General features: G+C 44.3%; 1 protein-coding gene across 1 annotated transcript in view; it reads right to left on the reverse strand.

The window, feature by feature from the left end:
• Positions 1 to 9,827: 9,827 nt before the first annotated feature.
• COL6A3 (collagen type VI alpha 3 chain) overlaps positions 9,828 to 19,454 on the reverse strand; it is an 89,894-nt gene continuing 80,267 nt past the window's right edge. The window contains exons 33-35 of the mRNA XM_048506261.1: positions 15,728 to 15,814; positions 11,690 to 11,860; positions 9,828 to 10,498 (exon numbers count right to left, since the gene is read on the reverse strand). Of these exons, the coding sequence (XP_048362218.1) occupies positions 10,458 to 10,498; positions 11,690 to 11,860; positions 15,728 to 15,814 (299 nt within the window). The 3' untranslated portion in view covers positions 9,828 to 10,457. The remainder of the gene's footprint in view (positions 10,499 to 11,689; positions 11,861 to 15,727; positions 15,815 to 19,454) is intronic.

Raw genomic sequence — 19,454 nt, forward strand, 5'->3', positions numbered from 1 at the left:
TAGCTTCCATAGGAAACAATGGGGGATAGGAGCACCCATTTTGGGGATCCCTAACTTTGGATCCCCTGAACCAAACATTACCAAACCTGGCTGGTATCAGCAAGAGATTATCGTGATGATACCGCCCAGGTTTAGTGAAGTTTGGTTCAAGAGGTCCAAAGTTATGGACCCTCAAAACATAGCCCCATCTACTATTAGCTCCCATTGGAAACAATGGTGGATGGGGCACTCCCTTTGGGGGTCCATAACTTTGGACCCCCTGAACCAAACTTCACGAACTTAGCTGGTATCATCAGGAGTGTCACCTGATAATACCCTGAAATTTTGGCGCCACTAGCCTAAAAACTGCGCCCCTGGGTGGCCGACAAAGTAAAAACCCTAAAATATTTTTAAAATACACCTCACTTGCATATAAGTCGAGGGGGGCTTTTTCAGCACAAAAAATGTACTGAAAAATTTGACTTATATGTGAGTATATACGGTAATTGAACACTAGACTATTTTCCATATGCTGGAACTGGTTCTATTCCACATTAAATGAAACTTTTCCAGTGGTGGCTTAGAGGAAGAAGTAGATATCCTGCAAACTGTTAACACCAGAAAAGAGAATTTACAAGATTACCTCAGTCTTTTATGATAATCTGGGACATTCAACCCATTAAATAACAAGCTAAATAAATCTACACAAGAGGATCCATTTAAGCTAAGGAAAGAAGCTATCCTATTTCTTTTATACCGTTGACACTAAATTACATGGTTCTATAATCTGCTTGACAAAAAAGTTAGGTTCTGCAACAGTTTATGAGCGATCCTGGCCATGGAGAACAATAAAATAGGGCTGGAAAGCTACGTGAAATTAAGAACTGCTAAATCAATTCACAATAATGCCACTAGACATGATCCAGTTACCAAGTGCCAAGAGCTCAGCAGATGTTTCCCCAGGCAGCTATGGAACTACTCGTGCTCCAGCTCTTTGGCTTAATAGCCTGCAGTAGACCCCATCTGCATGAGAAATCAGCAACTCAAAGGGAAACTGGGAGGGCTCACCTGAGCCATTATGTTGCAGCCCAAGTAGCTATCATGGAGCAGCAAAGGGGTTTGGCATAGTATCTCAGATGGGTATCCATCAGGAATGTTGAGGAGCTCCACTGCAGTAGTCAAGCAGGTGTATCAAGGTAATTTCAGTGGTGTAGCTAGGGGGAACATGAGAGGGCTGCAGCCCTGAGTTCCACTTCCTGGGGGTGCACTTTGCCCTCCCTCAACTGTGCCTCCGTCTGGAACTCCTTGTAGAGTTTGAAACAGGGGCGCAGGTGAACTCAGTTGGGGCCCATACCCAATCTCCACATGGAAGTTGAGGGCAGGGCCAGCCCCAGTCACTGACATTCAGTTGTGCCCTTGTCCCAAACGGGGTGGGAGCACAACTGTGGGGGGGGGGGGCACGGTTATAAGTAGCTATGCCCCTGGGTAAATTCAACTGGTGGTCACATTTGCACTGAAGTTCTCAGCATCTCTGCTGTTGACTATGGCTTCTCTCTTCTCCAAAGGGCAGAATGATAAGATAAATTTCATTGTGACTCTCACCAAGGTTTGTTGCATTTGTTGAATGCAGCCACACCTTCTGGATACAGCTGTGTCTCTGAGGCTGTTTCTGCATGGGCCAAAAAAGCCGATGAAAGGACAGTAAAAACATCATAGGCGGGGAGTTTGCACGGCCGTCACTGTAGAAACGACACTGCAGCGATGCGGCAACGCTCCAGCGGGCCCACAATGGTTTATTCGAAAGTTGCTTACCGAGCGTTTTGTTCAACAATGTTGCTCCACAGTTGGCGTCGTGTGAAGTGCCCACCAGGAATGGGTGCCACAGAGCCCGCCCCCCACAATGACAGCCCACACAGGCCAATCCTGTGACATCTACTCTGGGGAAAAAAGAACGCTGTTTGCAAAGCACAGCCGTGCGAAGTGCTGGGGTTCAGCAGATGCGCTACCTGTCTACGGAGCGCCCGCTCCATTGCTGCAGCGTTGCCAATAACACCAACAGCACAACGCTGTAATTGGCTGTGCAGAAACGGCCCGAGTGTTAGTCACTGCAATGCACATGTATTGTTGACAGGAAATGGGAGATAGTATCTGGCATCAGGGGAAGCTTTTGCCTCTCTCTATCCCCCCCCCCCCCCGAATGCAAGCAGCATGTTTTCTTCTATTCCCCCCTCGATTGGTTGTGTTTGTTTATGATTCGGCAAGCAGAACCAGAGAACAGAAAAGTTCAAGCAAACAGGAGTGACAGTGTGTAACACATTAAATTCAAGACCCTCTCTAAGGCCCCTTCCGCACATGCAGAATAATGCACTTCCAATCCACATTCAATGCACTTTGCAGCTGGATGTTACTGTGCGGAATAGCAAAATCCACTTGCAAACAATTGTGAAAGTGGATTGAAAATGCATTATTCTGCACGTGTGGAAGAGGCCTAAGTCAGCGAGCCGGAGAGCATTATAGAAAGACATCAGCACCCTCTTTTTCACTAACAGGACCTGCATTTGGTAATTCTGGGCATTTCCCCACTTACCTTTGCTGCCCTTTGCTACGTGCTACTCTCAGCGCGTGGCATCTCTGGCGTGCGCCCAGGCATCCCCACGACCCTGCGCTCTGCGCGGGGTCATCAAAAGGCGCCATTTTGAGGAGCGCCAGGGATGCCGCGCGCTGAGGGGGCGCAAGAGCGGCAGCGTCGGGGTGGCTGCGTTGTCGCCGCCCCTGTAGTGGGGAGTGCCGGGGGACCCCGTGCTACTTAAGGAGAGTAGCACAGGGCTTAAGGTAAGTGTGGAAAGGGCCTCTGCTGACTAGGAAAAAACGTTCCTGTCAGTTACTTAGCAGATCATTTTACAAAATGATGTATCATTTGTACCTGTCAGCACAGAACCTGGCAAAAATATATGAAAATGTTTTGAACGTGTGTTGGAAATGTGGTCATTATGAGGGGGCTTTTTATCATTTATAGTACGCTTGTAATAAAGCTAAAAAATTTTTGGATACAAATACATTCAACTGTTCAAAATTATTCCAGTCTAATTTACAAATAAAACCAGAGAGTTTTCTTTTGAGATTTATGGACAGGCAACTTGAAAAAAAATATGGAACTTTATGTTTACATATGACAACTGTGGCGCTCCCCCCCCCCTCGCCTGGGCCCTTTTTGGAGGTGTGTCCTTCCCTCCTCCCTAACCTGGGGGTTGGTCCCCCCAGACGATGACCTGCCCAATTGGCCCAAGGGCCAAGAAACCACCGCGCCCACAAAGCACTGGGTGTACAGGCAGTCCTCACCCACGCCACCCTCCTCCTAGTAGGTCTCCTTGCCTCCCTTCCCCTGTCTAGCTTGAGAGTTCACACCCTCCCCCTCTCTCTCCCTTGTTGCTTCACAGGGAGAGGAGTTTCCAGGGCCTTGTCTCTCCCCTGTGGCCTCACAGGGAGAGGTGTTTACAGCTTGTGTGAATGACTCCCGCCCTGTTACTGCACAGGGTGGGGACCAACTTGAACCGGGGTCTAGGTTCTCAAAGGAGGTCTGGGCTTTAGGATCCTCTTCCCTCTTCCCACCATTGAGCTGTCCCTTGTCTCTTCACACCATCACCCACATTTCCTGCTGCTGTGGCAGCTCCACACTTGCCCTTTCCCACTTCCTTATATACCTTCTGCTCTCTCGTTCCTCTACCTCATCCCAGCTGCTTCTCCAGCCCATCTTCTACAGCCGCCTCAGCTGTGGGCGGGCGGGGCCCTGCCTGGTCTGAGCTGCTTCTTCAGCCCATCTTCTACCGCTGCCTCAGCTGTGGGCTTGCTGGGCCTAAGCCTCCACTCTTCCCTGCCTTCCCCTCTGAACAAGGCTTCTGAGGCCTCTAAGGCCTTCACCCTCCCTGCAAGAGGCTCCTCTGCAGCCTTCCCATCTCCCGCAGTGCCAGATGGTGTGGGACTCAGTGGGGTAAGTCCGGGCACTGCAGCCGAGCCCGGACAACAGCAGCAGCAAGAATATTATACATGAAAAATGGAAAACTTCATCTATATCTACAATAGAAAAATGGCTTGTGAAGTTGTTGGAATTGGCAGAAATGGCTAAATTTGCTTCTTTAACTGGAGGAAAGAATTTATCTAAATTTTTTGGATAATTGGAAACCTCTTGCAGTGTTTATTTCCTTTCTTAGTCTTGAAACTAGTTGAAAATATAATAGCCATGGGGTTTTTTTTTGCCTTTGACCTTTGTTTTTGCCCAAGACTTAATTTCTCTCTGAACGTCTATCATATCTTCATACGTTACAGAATCAGTATTTTTAATCATATTCTTATCATAATAAGGATCTATAGGCAGTGGTGGGATTCAGCAGGTTCGCACCACTTCGGCAGAACCAGTTGTTAAAATGGTGCTTGTAAACAACTAGTTGTTAAATTATTCGAATCCCACCACTGTCTATAGGTGACATTAGTGGTTATATTGGAAAACTAATTCTTTTTCATGTAGCCTCCCAAATTTTAAACAGTCCCCCGTCTCTGATTACATGGCTTCCATTTTGTACTAAATTTCTTTTCTTTGATTTTTTTTGTCCCTAAACAATTATGTAGTTCTTCCTCCAGGTCTGGCATTTCTAATTTCATTACTCTCTGTACAGGGTTTTGGATCCAGTCCACAATCCAGACTAGACCAGCAGCTTGATAGTATAATTTGATATGGAAAGAAATTAAGAAGGAATTAGTAAGATGGGAAAAAATGAAACTGTCATTGTTGGGAAGAATAGCAGCAGTAAAACAATATATTTTAGCCTAAATGATTTTTCTCTTTCAAACAATTCCTATTATTGTCTCTAATAAGTGTTTTCAGCAATGGAAGAGAGATATATTAAAATATATTTGGGATGGTAAAAAGCCCAGGATTAGTTACAAAAACATGTGTGATAGTCAAGAAAGAGGAGGGTTAGGTGTACCAAACTTAAAAATATACTACCAAGCTGCAGCCATGGTTTGGATCAAAGAGTGGATGGCGCTAGAAAATAAGGAAATACTAAATGTGGAGGGGTTTAATCTGATCTATGGATGGCATGCATATTTATGGCATAATAAGATTAAAGTAAACAAAGAGTTCGACAATCACTACATTAGAAAAGCTTTAAGGCTCGTCTGGGAAGAATATAAAAGAACAACACTTATAAAAACACCAGGGTGGATATCTCCACAAGAAGCAGTAGCATTAAGACCAATTGAAGTAATATATAATGCAGTAAGATATAAGGATATAGTTATAGGGACTAATAATAACTGGAAAATTAAAGAAAGGGAAGAAATCATGGTAAATGGACAACAGTGCCAGAGATTCCTGTATACCCAGATGAAGGATAAGTTCAAGCAGGATGTAAAGAAAGGGTTTGAACTACACAAGTGTGACCTTTGGGAAGCTCTATTTAAAGACGAAAAATATATAATTAAAAGAATCTATGCAATGTTATTAACAAAAGAAATGGAATCAGAAAGAATAAAAAAACAATATGATTATCTGGGCACAGAGAATAGGTCATAACATAGAATTAGAAGAATGGGACAATATGTGGAAAGATATAAAATTTACACAAAATATAAATTTAAGAGAAAATTGGGTTAAGATGTTTTACAGGTGGCATCTGTGCCCAGCGAAAATACCAAAGATGTACAAAACAAAAAATAACAAATGCTGGAGATGCATGGAAGAAATAGGATCATACGAGCATATCTGGTGGAACTGTAAAAAAATAGAATATTGGTCAAAAATATATACTGTGATTGTAAAAATTTTGGGTAATAAAATAAAGTTCAGCAAAGAGCTATTTCTACTTAACATAATGTGTAAGAAAACAAGAATCAACTTAAAATATAAAAAACTCTTATTCTATATGACTACAGCGGCGAGGCTACTTGTAGCCAAGAACTGGAAATTAGAAAAGGTTCCATCAATTGAAGATTGGTTGAGCGCTCTTCTAGAATACGCAACAAATGAAAAGCTGTCATCGCTGATCAAGAATAAAAACATCAAAGATTTTGTTGAAACTTGGACCCCATTGCTAAAATATATGGATACGAGGAAGGAGTGTAAAGATATTGTAAAGTACTGTAACATGTAAAAAAGATAAGTCATAAGGATAGTTAATGAGAAAATAAGAATTGTGAATTAATAATATAAAAATATCTACTGTAGAAATAGATTAGTTGGATATATATAATAGTAATTAAAAAAAGCAAGTGTATAAGATATAAGATAGATATATTTGTATTTGATTATAGACTTATGTTTGAGTATATATGAAGGGATATGAGTTTGAATATATATACAAAAACATTTGCTTGTATTATGGAAAAAGAAATTTTTTTCTAACTAGAGACATATAGTTAAGGCTGCTAGGGAGTAGTAAGTACGAAGTATATTATTTTTGGGAATAAGATAAGAATCTGTGGAGAAAGGAATTTCTTTATTCACCCAGTTAAAGAAGTAGGAAGAAAAGATATATGTGTTATATGGATGTGTTATGTGAAGTTTTACTGTAAATTTGTTTTGTATTGTGTAATATTGTTTTATATGGTTGAAATAATAAAATTTTAAAAAAAATAAAAAAAATAAGAAAAAAAAAGATAGTATAATTTGATATGATTGAAGTCTATAAAATTATGCATGGGGTAGAAAATGTTGACAGAGAGACATTTTTCTCTCTTTCTCACAATACTAGGACCAGGGGGCATTCATTGAAAATGCTGGGGGGAAGAATTAGGACTAATAAAAGGAAACACTTCTTCACGCAGCTTGTGATTGGTGTTTGGAACATGCTGCCACAGGAGGTGGTGATGGCCACTAACCTGGATAGCTTTAAAGGGGGCTTGGATAGATTTATGGGGGAGAAGTCGATTTATGGCTACCAATCTTGATCCTCTTTGATCTGAGATTGCAAATGCCTTAACAGACCAGGTGATCGGGAGCAACAGCCGCAGAAGGCCATTGCGTTCACATCCTGCATGTGAGCTCCCAATGGCACCTGGTGGGCCACTGCGAGTAGCAGAGAGCTGGACTAGATGGACTCTGGTCTGATCCAGCAGGTTCATTCTTATGTTCTTATGATATGGTAGGTACTGCTGGTCCTTTTCTCTTTTTTGCATCTTGCTGTCAGACCTCGGATCTAGAAATCACGGAAGCTGTGGATTCGTTCTAAAGCCTTTAATTCAAAGCGTAGGTAACACTGTAAAAGAGGAATCTGACGATTCCAGCGCACAAACCCCTTACCTATATCCCGTTGCCCCCTCCCACCGAGCCAAATGGCTCCTACTCCCCTCTACAAATGACAAAACATTCACTACAAAGCATTGCGAGCCTGGGATCAGTTCACGCCTTCCTTTGATAAGATCTGTGTCCGGGATACCCTGGGGCGCCGAAGGAAAGGTGCCTGGCTTTCGCCCCACATCAGAGAATGGCACACCGCCTCCCCCTGCCCTACCTGCCATTTGGCACTGACAGGCTGAGTCCTGACACTTGCAGAATCTTAAATCTGATTCTTGGCTTTTTGCTATTCCATATGCCGTGTTGATGATGCTGTGCTCAGGCAGTTCAATCGTAAAAGGCAAAGACATCATGTGCCAGCAGCAGCAATTCCTTTGACCGAGGGTTAGTTGGCGTCATTTTGTTTCTCAGATGCGAGTTTAGATTCCACAAGTTGCTTTCTGATTGTGTCTTGTATGGAGAAATTGAAGCAAAGGAACAAACGAAGGGTCTCTTCTCCTTTCTTCCTATGCAAGTCCAATTAAGGGCAAAACATCTATGCAACTGCAAACTCAATTATCTTATTCAGCTCCTTCAGAGATCCAGAATTCCTTTAGGTAGGAACATCTACATTTCAGAACTTTCTTGCTAACTTGACTTATGCAACATGCTAGGATTTTCAAATGAGAGGAAGGTCTAATACTCCTGCTGTGGTTTGAGAACATTCATGCAAACAGATCTGCAAATGGTATAAAACTCATAGAGTGAATAAACCATTGCATTAGCCTGGGCTCCAGACAGACAGTTCAGTTTATTCACAAAGCAGATTTGAGCCTCAAAGATCTGTCATTTCTGGCCTTCAGGATCACAGCCAATCACATTATGCACAGACTGTTTTGATCATTCCAGTTCTACACTCTTCACATTTTTTTAAAGAGCACCTTTCGTGACGTGGCATTCAAATAGATGTAGGCAATGAGATGAGATGAAGAATCTTAATGGTGGTGACCTTTTGTGACAGCAAAAGAACAACGAAAGGACTTTTCACAATTGTGAGTTTTGGTGGGACACTCTATCACACATGGGGGGGCTGGGGAGAGAAGATACCCATGTGGACCTCCAAAAAGCACTAGAAATCCAGGGAAAACTATCTTCTGTGGTTGACTTGTGCTTGTGCAGAAGACCAAAGGTGAACTACAGGCTCTGCTGGACTACTTTAGGATTACCAGGAGGCTGTGTGAATGTGCTGTGGTTTGGTTTCTAAGCAAGGAAAGCTTTCCTTTCCTCCGGAACCGTCAAAATTGCCATTCCACTGCACTGCAGAGCGGCTACAAGGACAGCAAAATATCATCAGACAGTGCATGCGAAGATACAAGAAAACTACTGTTTGGAACCCACTTCCTTGGACACCTGCGACTGAGACGAGCCAACTTCACACCTCCTCCTTGCAGAAGTCATAAATCTACTACTGGTCCCTAACCAACTGTAGCCCACCAACCATTAGAGCCCCATCTAGGGGGTGGGAATCTGCCCATGGGAGTGGCGTGTGGTCATGCGGGCAAATTTGCTCTCCCTGGGAGACTTACCCCGGGAGAGAGATAATTCCACTTGTGTGAGGACACCGTGGCTTTCCCGAGCACTGGACACTAGATTCTGCACCAGCATTCCAGCGCCCCTGCCACCAGCATAGCGGGGGCAGGCCAAAGGTGTGGCTGGGGGGAGGAGCCAACATTCGCATGTTGCATCGGCGGCCAGGTATTCGGATGTACGCAACCTCAAAAGATGGCGCAAGTCCATTAATTCTGATGAAGGCTTCTTGGCAGTGGAGAGGAATGTTTGCTTTTTAAGCCTCCCCATGCTGCTAGGAAGTCTCTGTGGGAGCGACAGGGCGGTGTGGCCATGGAGCTGTGGCTGGCCGCCTGGCCCTGCCTGGCTGGCAGTTAAAAAAGATGGATGACACTTCACATGGGCCCTTCTGCACAAGCAGACTAATGCACTTTAAATCTACTTCCACAATTGTTTGCAAGTGGATTTTGCTATTCCGCACAGTAAAATCCAGCTGCAAAGTGCATTGAAAGTGGATTGAAAGTGCGTTATTCTGCACGTGCGGAAGGGGCTGTGGGCTTGTGGGCATGGTTGGAAGTGGCAGAAACTGCCCAGGGTTATCTGAACTGTCAAAGAATGGCCGGAATCAATGGGGTGCTGTGTGGTTTCCAGGCTGTACGGCCGTGTTCTAGCAGCATTCTCTCCTGACATTGCGCCTGCATCTGTGGCTGGCATCTTCAGATCCTCTGAAGATGCCAGCCACAGATGCAGGCGAAAAGTCAGGAGAGAATGCTGCTAGAACACGGCCGTACAGCCCGGAAACCACACAGCACCCCTGTCAAAGAATGTTGTTACTCTTGCTAAAGGAAAACCCCCGAGACTTTCCAAATCACAATTAAACTTTATTTAAAAGTTCTTTTGTATAGAAATCCTAGAAACAAAACCACCAATAAAAATAGACCCCCCCCCCGCCCCTGCAAAAATATATATATAAACACACACAACAATAGAGGATTGCCAAAAACATTCTACACCATGTTTCAAAGATTCTTTAATTCAGTCGTTGGTCCCAGCAGTGCATCCGTATCAAGGAAGGTTGCATTTCCCCCCCCCTAGTTTGATTGATCACACACGAGAAAAGAGAGTTGCTAAAATGCATAATCCAGTAAGAGTGAAGGCAGCTTGAAAAGTCAAACTGCTTGCATTTGAGAACTGGCTACTCCCTTTTACATAAGGCTTTCCATCTAAAGTTATGCTCAGTTGTGGGAATCATAAAAGCAAGTACATGACAGTTGCAGTGATTTTTTTTTCCCCCGCCCCTTCTTATTTTCTAATTTTTTACATTGCCCAAGTTTGAGGCGTAATGCCGGAATCCAAGCGGAAACTGTAAATTGTTCAAACAGAATAGATCTGTGATGGGTAAATATTACGTAATGTTGAAAAGTATAGATTATATCCCCGGCATGTTTAGCGTCCCGTCCACAATTTAGCACCATATTGATAAAGATGTGCAGCAAAAACTCTTTCTTCAAGGTTTGTATGGAACATAAAGCATGAAATAGACAGTGTAAGGTAGTTTACACCCTTAGCTTCTATGAGGGCTACGTTGGCAATAGATGACTCCAGGTACTCTTAGAGGTATGTGTTGATGTTCCACGGTTGTTTAAGTTCCTATTGTTGTCACAACAGCAGAATTGACACGAGCTGAAAAAGCAAAGGCATTTTATTAGGATTTTGTTTGTCATGTGCCGTCAAGACACTTCCGACGTGCGGCAACCCTATGAAATAATGAACGCCAAAACGTCCTATCATTGGGCCTTTCCCCACTCCCTTCCATCCCCCCTATGCCGCGCGCTGTCTTGCTCTCAGTAGCGGCAATCCCAAGCAGCGCTTAAGCGTCTACGACCCAGCGCTCTGTCGCGAAGTCGTCAAAAGGCGCCGTTCAGAAGAGCGCCCACCGGATACCCAGCGCTAAGAAGTAGCGACAAAGCTGCAGCTGGCGAGAGGCGGCATTAACTGTAGCTGCCCCTGCCCTGCGATAAGGAGGAGGAACCCCGCGCTTCTCTCCTCAAATAGTAGCGGGGACTTCACGATGAAATGGGGAAAGGCCGGTAAAGGAAACCTCGATCAGGGTTTGCAAACCGAACACATCTTTATTATTATTTCAATTTAATAACCCGCTCTTCCTGGTGGAGTGGGCTCAGAGTGGCTAACTATGTCAATAAAATACAATTCATGTAAAATATCATAAATACAAGTTAAATAAAATATTATACAAAGATAGCATTAAGAAAAAGAAGGAGGGTTTGGATTTATACCTGTAAGGAGACTCAAGGTAGCTTACAAGCTCCTTTCCCTTCCTCTCCCCACAACAGACACCTTGTGAGGCTGAGAGAGTTTGGAGAGGACTGTGACTAACCCAAGGTCACCCAGCAGGAATGTAGGAGTGCGGAAACACATCTGGTTCACCAGATGAGCCTCTGCCACTCAGGTGGAGAAGTGGGGAATCAATCCTGGTTCTCCAGATTAGAATCCACCTGCTCTTAACCACTACACCACGCTGGCTCTCAAAACAAATCAAGAGAAGGCTTGATTTAATTTAAAGATGGAATTCCTCTTAATTTAAGATGGAAAAAGTCAATTGTATTGGAAGCTGCTGAGAAGACTAGGTGAATAACAACATCCTCCTCATTTTCTCGAGAAGATCATCAATTTGGGTGATGAAGGTTGTTTCTGACCCAAACCCTATTCCCAATCTGGACTGAAAATGGTTTTGATTAACAGTCCCTTTTCAGGCGGGGAAAGGCAGGATAGAGGAGTTATAAACATTTCACATCCTTATTCACTGCTCGCTCTTCAAAACCAAGTCACGCGGCAAAGATGTCATGCCCTTACCTGAAAGGCAGAGGACTTCACATTCTGCCTGTGTGTTAAATCTGTTGTCGTTTCCGCCACAGCCCCCGTACCAGAACCTAGTACAGCTTTTCGTCTTGGAATCAAAATACCATTTTAGGACAAACTTCCTGCAGGTCCCTTCTTCTTTTTTCAAGTTGCAAATATCTGCGGCTGTAAATTAAGCGACAAATAAAAGCATCACCTGGGGTGGCTAATGCAAAGAGGCGCAAGTTCCATGGCAATCTCCTCCCCTCTGTATGTTCAGAGATGCCCAACTGAGCAAGAAGGAACGGTGAACATGCTTACAGAATAGTGTCAGATCAGTAAGGCTTTGTGTTGGTTTCCATGCTGTGCAGCAAGAAAGATGAAGGAACAACAGATCTTTACATGCAACATAAAAGTTGCCCTATCTAGTCATCAAAGACTCCAGTTTCCCACAGGAGCAAGTGACACAGAGTCTGTGTGGAGCCTGAGCAAGTGTAGAAAGGGCAGGTCGTTATTTACAGCTTGTGTACTGAATTAACTTTAAAGTCTAGTGCAAACAATCAGTGCTTCATGTATAGAGAGACAAGGCAAGCAGGAAGGCAGGCTCTGGTACTTCGTGGCAACATGAGGCAGCTCCAAAAATCCACAAATGCAATACAGAGAAGAGGAGGAAGAGGAGGGATGGATGTTCTCCCTATATTTCCTTTTTCAGTCTCCCGTCACTTCCTGCCTTTGAGGCCGCTCCTCCCTCAGGCTCATTCCGCACATGCAGAATAATGCACTTTCAAACTGCTTTCAGTGCTCTTTGAAGCTGTGCGGATTGGAAAAACCACTTGCAAACAGTTGTGAAAGTGGTTTGAAAACGCATTATTTTGCATGTGCGGAAGGGGCCTCAGAGACCGCAACAGCCAAGAAGCCCTCTGGAAAATAGGCTAAACCTGCATTCAGCAACTAGGAGTCCTTGGTTTCTGAAACGGAGGGGGCTCTTCTGCCTCCTGGTTTTCTGCATTCTTCAGGGACACCCCCTTCCCACAAGATGCTTTTGAACTGGGGTACCTATCAGTAACTCGGGATACTGCCACTATGTTGCCTACCAAGAACAAGAAGGAGAGATGTGCTTGTTTTTACTTCTAGACCAGGGGTAGGGAACCTGCGGCTCTCCAGATGTTCAGGAACTACAATTCCCATCAGCCCCTACCAGCATGGCCAATTGGCCATGCTGACAGAGGCTGATGGGAATTGTAGTTCCTGAACATCTGGAGAGCCGCAGGTTCCCTACCCCTGTTCTAGACTAAGGTCTTGCATGCCCTTTTTTTCCTTTACAGAATCCATGTGTACCCAATTTAACTGATTAGTTCAAGTCAGTTCTATCTACTAGAAAGTTATAACCCACTCACTCATTTCAGTGTCCTTGGTTCTCCATCTCTGTCATGCCCTCGGGGCCTTATTGCCCTCCCTGCTTCCACCCAATCACTATTCCTTCTGGGCTCTCTGTTTCTACCTCCCTTATTTCATGCGCATTTCCCCTACTCTGCCCCTCAACTTTGTGCCTGTCTCTTATCTGCTTTAATTTTTTTCCCCTTTTCCTAACCGCCAATACAATATAATAAAGGAGAAAACATACAGACTGAATTTGTGTGTGGACAAGGTAACACATTTAAATTGGTGAAAGGTGAAAAGGAACCGTTGATTACAGGATAGGAGAATGAGAGGAAGGTAAGGGTGGCGGACAATTAAGCACACACATACACACACACACCGGTTATTTGTTTTTATTTTACACATGGAGAGCTCATCACTTCCCCTGGCTACACTGGTGTCTGTTGTATGGGATGATTCCCAATCAGCTTGACTTGAAAAATACAACATCAGTTCCACAAATTCACACAATGAACGAGTACTAATACTGCCATGATTCTTGAAAACTTTTTTTTTTTACAGTTCAGAGAGAATAGAGTATTTTCTTTGGGTTCCCTGAATTGGCAGGCTCAGGCTAACCTTATGCAGGCCAGACTAACAACCATCATAACCATTCAAAAGGATTTAAAGCAAAATGGACAACCAGCAAAATGCACAGAAAATTCAGAATGTCTGTCTAACGCAGCGGTTCTCAACCTGTGGGTCGCAACCCCTTTGGGGGTCGAATGAGCGTTTCACAGGGTTGCCTAAGACCAGGGGTCTTCAAACTATGGCCCTCCAGATGTTCATAGACTACAGTTCCCATGAGCCCTACCACTTGGCCATGCTGGCAGGGGCTGATGGGAATTGTAGTCCATGAACATCTGGAGGGCCATAGTTTGAAGACCCATGCCTAAGACTATCGGAAAACACATATTTCCGATGGTCTTAGGAACCGAGACACGAATAATTTTATGGTTGGGGGTCACCACAACAAGAGGAACTGTATTAAAGGGTCACAGCATTAGGAAAGTTGAGAACCACTGGTCTAATGGTTTGTTTGTGTTAAAGTCAGACTGTTAAGTCTTTTAGCAGCAATGGAGGCTGCTATAGAGTAGAATGATGGAATTAAAAAAATGTAAGGATAAAGAGGTGAAAAAATATAAATTGGAACATTGGCCCCGATCAAAGGAACAATAATCTGCGGGAACGGTAGTAGAGCGCTAATGACAGATGAAGCCTGGTAAAAAAAGAACTCAATGTAGACTTGTTGTCCTATTGGTCCACTAAAATACAACTATCTTCTGAACAGTTTTCTAGTGAAAGGAGAAATCTCCAAGTGAACAAAACGGATAAATAAAACATAAAATGATGGAGCCATATGGTTCAAAAAAATAGCAAAAAACCCCCGAATTGTTTGGAGGTCAAAGAATACAGAGAAGATATAAATACAGCAAATTCAGCATACCATTTTGTAAATACCCTGTCCTGGATAGCCTAGGCCCGTGGTGGCGAACCTTTGGCACTCCAGATGTTATGGACCACAATTCCCATCAGCCCCTGCCAGCATGGCCAATTGGCCATGCTGACAGGGAGACTTTCGCATGTAGTCCATAGCATCTGGAGTATAAGGTCGCACAGGCAAATAACTGATCTTGTCAGATCTTGGAAGCTAAGCAAAGTCGGCCCTGGCTGGTATTTGGATGGGAGACTTCCAAGGAATATGACGCAGAGGCAGGCAATGGCAAACCAGCTCTGAATGTCGCTTGCCTGGAAAACCCTACAAGGCCACCGTAAGTCAGCTGTGACTTGATGGCGCTTTCCACCGTTTTGTAAATATGTGCCACAGATATAAGACCAGAACTCTGTGGACCTGACCCACGCTTTGTTGAGCATATATGCGTTCACTGAACTCCTGAGAACACAGGAGTCTTCACTTGTTTCATAAATGGAACTGAGTCATGCTTCCAAGGGAAGCACGCAAGTATCAGCTCCCTTCGTGGAATGAATGGGAAGTAAGCTAGCTTCCATGCGTGTAACAGAATTTGAGCACATGGAACAGATCTCCGTGTGAAATTCTGAAATTCATTAACGGCAACTGCAAAATCTTGATCGTGAAAAACAATATGAAAATGTTAATGAGCAATAGCTTTGGCAGCAAAGGGGGGGGGAAACAGTACTTGAGATTATTTAATGTATACATACAGGGAGGAAAAAGAATCGATAGTTCTTCCAGCAATTTCACGGTGACAACGAGTGTCGCAATTATTCAAGTCATGTAAAAGAAATAGGTAGGAAAAGGACAGAAAAAAAATACAAAAAAAAGGGACACTTGCAGGGAGAAACAGGACCTTAACGGGATGTCCTCAGTTCTACTCAACGAGGCTTACTGTCAGGATTGTGTCCTTACAATCACCCTGTCAATTGTCACAATTCTTTCATATCTAAGCAGGGAAGAAATCCAGCCTCCTCCTACTCTTTATCCCATCAGATTCAGTGAGCAAAAAGCCCAGGATAAACTAAGTAAAATTCCCCTGGTTTTCACAATGCCACTGAACGAACTTTTTGATGCCTTTTTGACACTTGCTGATTCATGTTTCTAAATTTCTGGACTGCTGATTCTCTGATCTTCCGCTTTCTTTTGTTCTCTCCTACCTGTTCTTTCTATCGTTTTTGCTGTTTTTTCCACTTTCCTTCTGGATAATTTTCTCCTGGTAAACCTCTTCTTGAGCAGTCTCAGTCCTGTAAACGTTGAAACCAGTTACTTTACTGGAGAGTGCCCTGCCTAGTAAGGAGCATTCAAAACCAAGAAATCAGCTTCATAGCTCAGTTTGTATGTCCTCGAGAAGGAATTATACCTCCAATGTGCCTTATTTTTCCCTTACCCTCGTTAAATTGCTCAAAGACGCAAAAGGAAAATCCTTTCTGAAACTTTTCCGGATGTCCCCAGCATTTTTCGGAACAAACAAGTCTTATTCTTCAATAAAAGTCCATGGTTGTTCAAGGATTTCCTGATGGTTGAAGTCGAGATTCAGTAATCCGTTTGTTAGCTGATGGTCTGTTTAGCCTGGGGTACCTGAATTTATTGTGGAGCAGCTAAAGGCTGATGAGGTTGACTGGGGGGGGGGCATGAGCATCATCCCCCCCACACCTCTCATCAGACCTGTATTTGGGGAAAAATATGCTGCTGCTCCAAGGATATAAAATAAACCAAGTGAAAAGACTGGCTGGAACTGCCTCTGGCTCATTCCGCACATACAGAATAATGCACTTTCAAACTGCTTTCAATGCTCTTTGAAGCTGTGCGGAATGGCAAAATCCACTTGCAAACAGTTGTGAAAGTGGTTTGAAAATGCATTATTTTGCGTGTGCGGAAGGGGCCTCTATCTCTGCCCCTTATAAGGTAATCTGTTGTTACAGATATCATTTGTAGTGCCAAATGAGGGATGTCTCAGAGCCAAATGTTCAACATGGCTTGGCACTAGAGGCCGACTTGGTGGCTTGTCTGTTTCTCTCTGATGAGGTGAACCAACCCACCCCCATCCTACGTAGCCTTCTCCTATGTGCATGTTTATTCAGAGTTGAAATGTCACTGGGTTCATGAGGCTTGAGCCTACATATGTTTGCTTTACAAGTGAAAGCAGGGTCCAGCGCCTGGATAAATGTGAGGTTTAAATCACGCAGTCAGTTGTATCTGCATTGGATGGAACTTGAGAATTATTCCACACAAATACAAAGAAAACTCAAATAGCACACAGATTGTACATGCAGTCAATGCAACTTGTTTCTGGGACTAGAGTGGGTATCCAATCTCCTTTCTCAAAAAGAATCCTTAACCACTAACATTATGCCCAATACACAATGACCATCCATGGGGTGCATAAAAGAGAAGTATCTAATGAGAGTGTCCTACAAGGCTCAGGTGCATCTCAGTTATGCCCAGTCACAGATCAATGGATGCTGTCGTGGAACAGATTTGCTTTGCCTGGCAGGCCCTATTCTGCATGCTCCCAGGGGTTGCCAACTTTTCCCGGGGTGGGTTAGCTTTCTCTCTGGGTGAACCGCTGGCACCACCTGATCATTTGAGGACTGTCCGCTGGGGGAAGATCAGTTTCCCCTTGGTTCCCCTCTCCTGGGTTCCGCTGGGGAAGATCAGTTTCCCCTTGGTTCCCCTCTCCTGGGTTCCGCTGGGGAAGATCAGTTTCCCCTTGGTTCCCCTCTCCTGGGTTCCGCTGGGGAAGATCAGTTTCCCCTTGGTTCCCCTCTCCTGGTTTCCACTGGGTAGATTGGAGGTCCTGGAGGAAAAGCTGCTCAGCCTTCCTCTCTCTCCTGTTTAGATAGCGCAATCAAGACAGTGGGGCATTCATGGTACAGAGAACCGTTCTCCACATCTAAAGTTTTAAAAGGTATTTATTGAAAATAAAAGTCACAGGTATCTTTTAGCACAGCACCAGATGGAGCAAGGGTTTCCAAAGCAAAGGAGATATAAACGCCAATCCCCTGCCCCTATCTCTTAACATACCCTAGCTAGCAGTTGTTGAAAATAGGGTAGGTTGCAATTCTCAAAGCATTCTCATTACCTGGCAGGCTGGGTGTGCTCCCTGGAAGAGAACATGGTCCAAAAATGCAGCTGCAAAAAAAGCTTTCTATCAACTCAGCCTAGCTCATAAGATGGCCCCTTGACTTTGGCCCTTTCCGCAGGGGCCATTTACCCTGGCAGGTAGCCTGGGTGTGCCCCGCCTCTGCACACCCCAAGGACCTTCCCCCCACCCACAGGCTGGTGTCGCAGTGGCAACCAGCTGGCCACCCGCACCTGTGTAGCCATGCAGGCACTGGTATTGGGGGGGGGGGGGAGAAAGGAGACGATGCAGCCGCCGTCTACCCACCTCTCTGCCGGGGCCATTTGCTTGGCCTCGGCACCATGGCGGGATATTTGAAAAGAATCACACATAGTGCAATTCTTAAAAATATCCTACCTTGGGAGGTTCAAAGTGGGACTGACCCAGTTTAGCAAAGCTCCCGTCCAAACTGGGTTTAATTCCGCCCCCACCCTAGGATAATTGGCCCGTGTGGAAAAGCTCATAGCTGACCTGGTCACCTGGATCCATGCTGCTGTAACATTAGGGCTAGACCACTCTAATGTACTGTATATTGGACTTCTTTTAAAATCTACTCAAGAAACTCTAACTGGTCTAGAATGCCAAGACTCTTCTATTAACAAGAGCTGGATGGACAGTGCATATTACTCCCATTCTGCAGATGCACCCTTGACTGTTCCTTTGTGACTGGGCTCAGTTTAAGGTACTGGCTATTACATACAAAGCCCTTCCTGGCCTTGGCCCCTCTTATTGGCAGGACCGCCTCTCTCCCTATACTCTGCCATGACAATTTCACTCAGGTCAACAGGGACATCTGCGGGGGTCAACCTGGAAACGGGCAAAAACAGTTTATTTCACAATATCGAGCAGGAATTTGGCCACCATTTCCAATTGCTTGGGATCCTCATTGTTCAAGAGGTGGTTCAATTTAAAATTAGGGGGGGGCACGGGTAAACACTTCGTTACCAGTACCCCTCTAATTTTAAATTGAACCACCTCTTGAACAATGAGGATCCCAAGCAATTGGAAATGGTGGCCAGGCTACTCTATTCAGATGGCCTCACCTTTTGACCTCACAGTATATATACTCCACTTGCTTTCCATTCCTACCATCAGATCCTCTGAAGATGCCAGCCACAGATGCAGGCGAAACGTCAGGAGAGAATGCTGCTAGAACACGGCCACACAGCCCAGAAACCACACAGCACCCCAGTGATTCCAGCCGTGAAAGCCTTCGACAATACGGTGGCCAAATTCCTGCTCAATATTGTGAAATAATCCTCTGGGTCTCTTTTTAAAAAATTATTATTATTATTATTTCCCTGAAGTTTGCACTTTATGAAATATGAGCAGTTGTTTGTCAAATTGTACCGGGATTATACTATCACACAGTTTTTTATCTATATTTATCTCCTGATGCCTAATAAAGGTCTCTGAACTGAACATAGTGTTTTCTCCATTGTGACACCTGCCTCGTGGAAGGGTCGGCCCAAAGGAATAAGGAAAGCTCTCCTGGCCTTCCGCAAACTATGCAAAACTGAACTATCCTGCGCAGGTTATAGGGATGCATCGTACAAAATGGTATATGAATTTGCTCGGATATACTATATGTACCTTTTTATAAATAGTACCTTATTCTGTAATTTCTGTACTGCTTAATAGGTCATGTGAATACTTATGCTATGCTTCAGTTCTTTCTGGTTTCGGACTTCTAAAATCCTAATGCCTTGGTTACTGAATGTCCCATTCAATGATTTACTGACTAACTATATGCACTGCACCTT

The sequence above is a fragment of the Sphaerodactylus townsendi genome, linkage group LG01 (genome assembly GCF_021028975.2).
Source record: "Sphaerodactylus townsendi isolate TG3544 linkage group LG01, MPM_Stown_v2.3, whole genome shotgun sequence".
Lineage (NCBI taxonomy): Eukaryota > Metazoa > Chordata > Lepidosauria > Squamata > Sphaerodactylidae > Sphaerodactylus > Sphaerodactylus townsendi.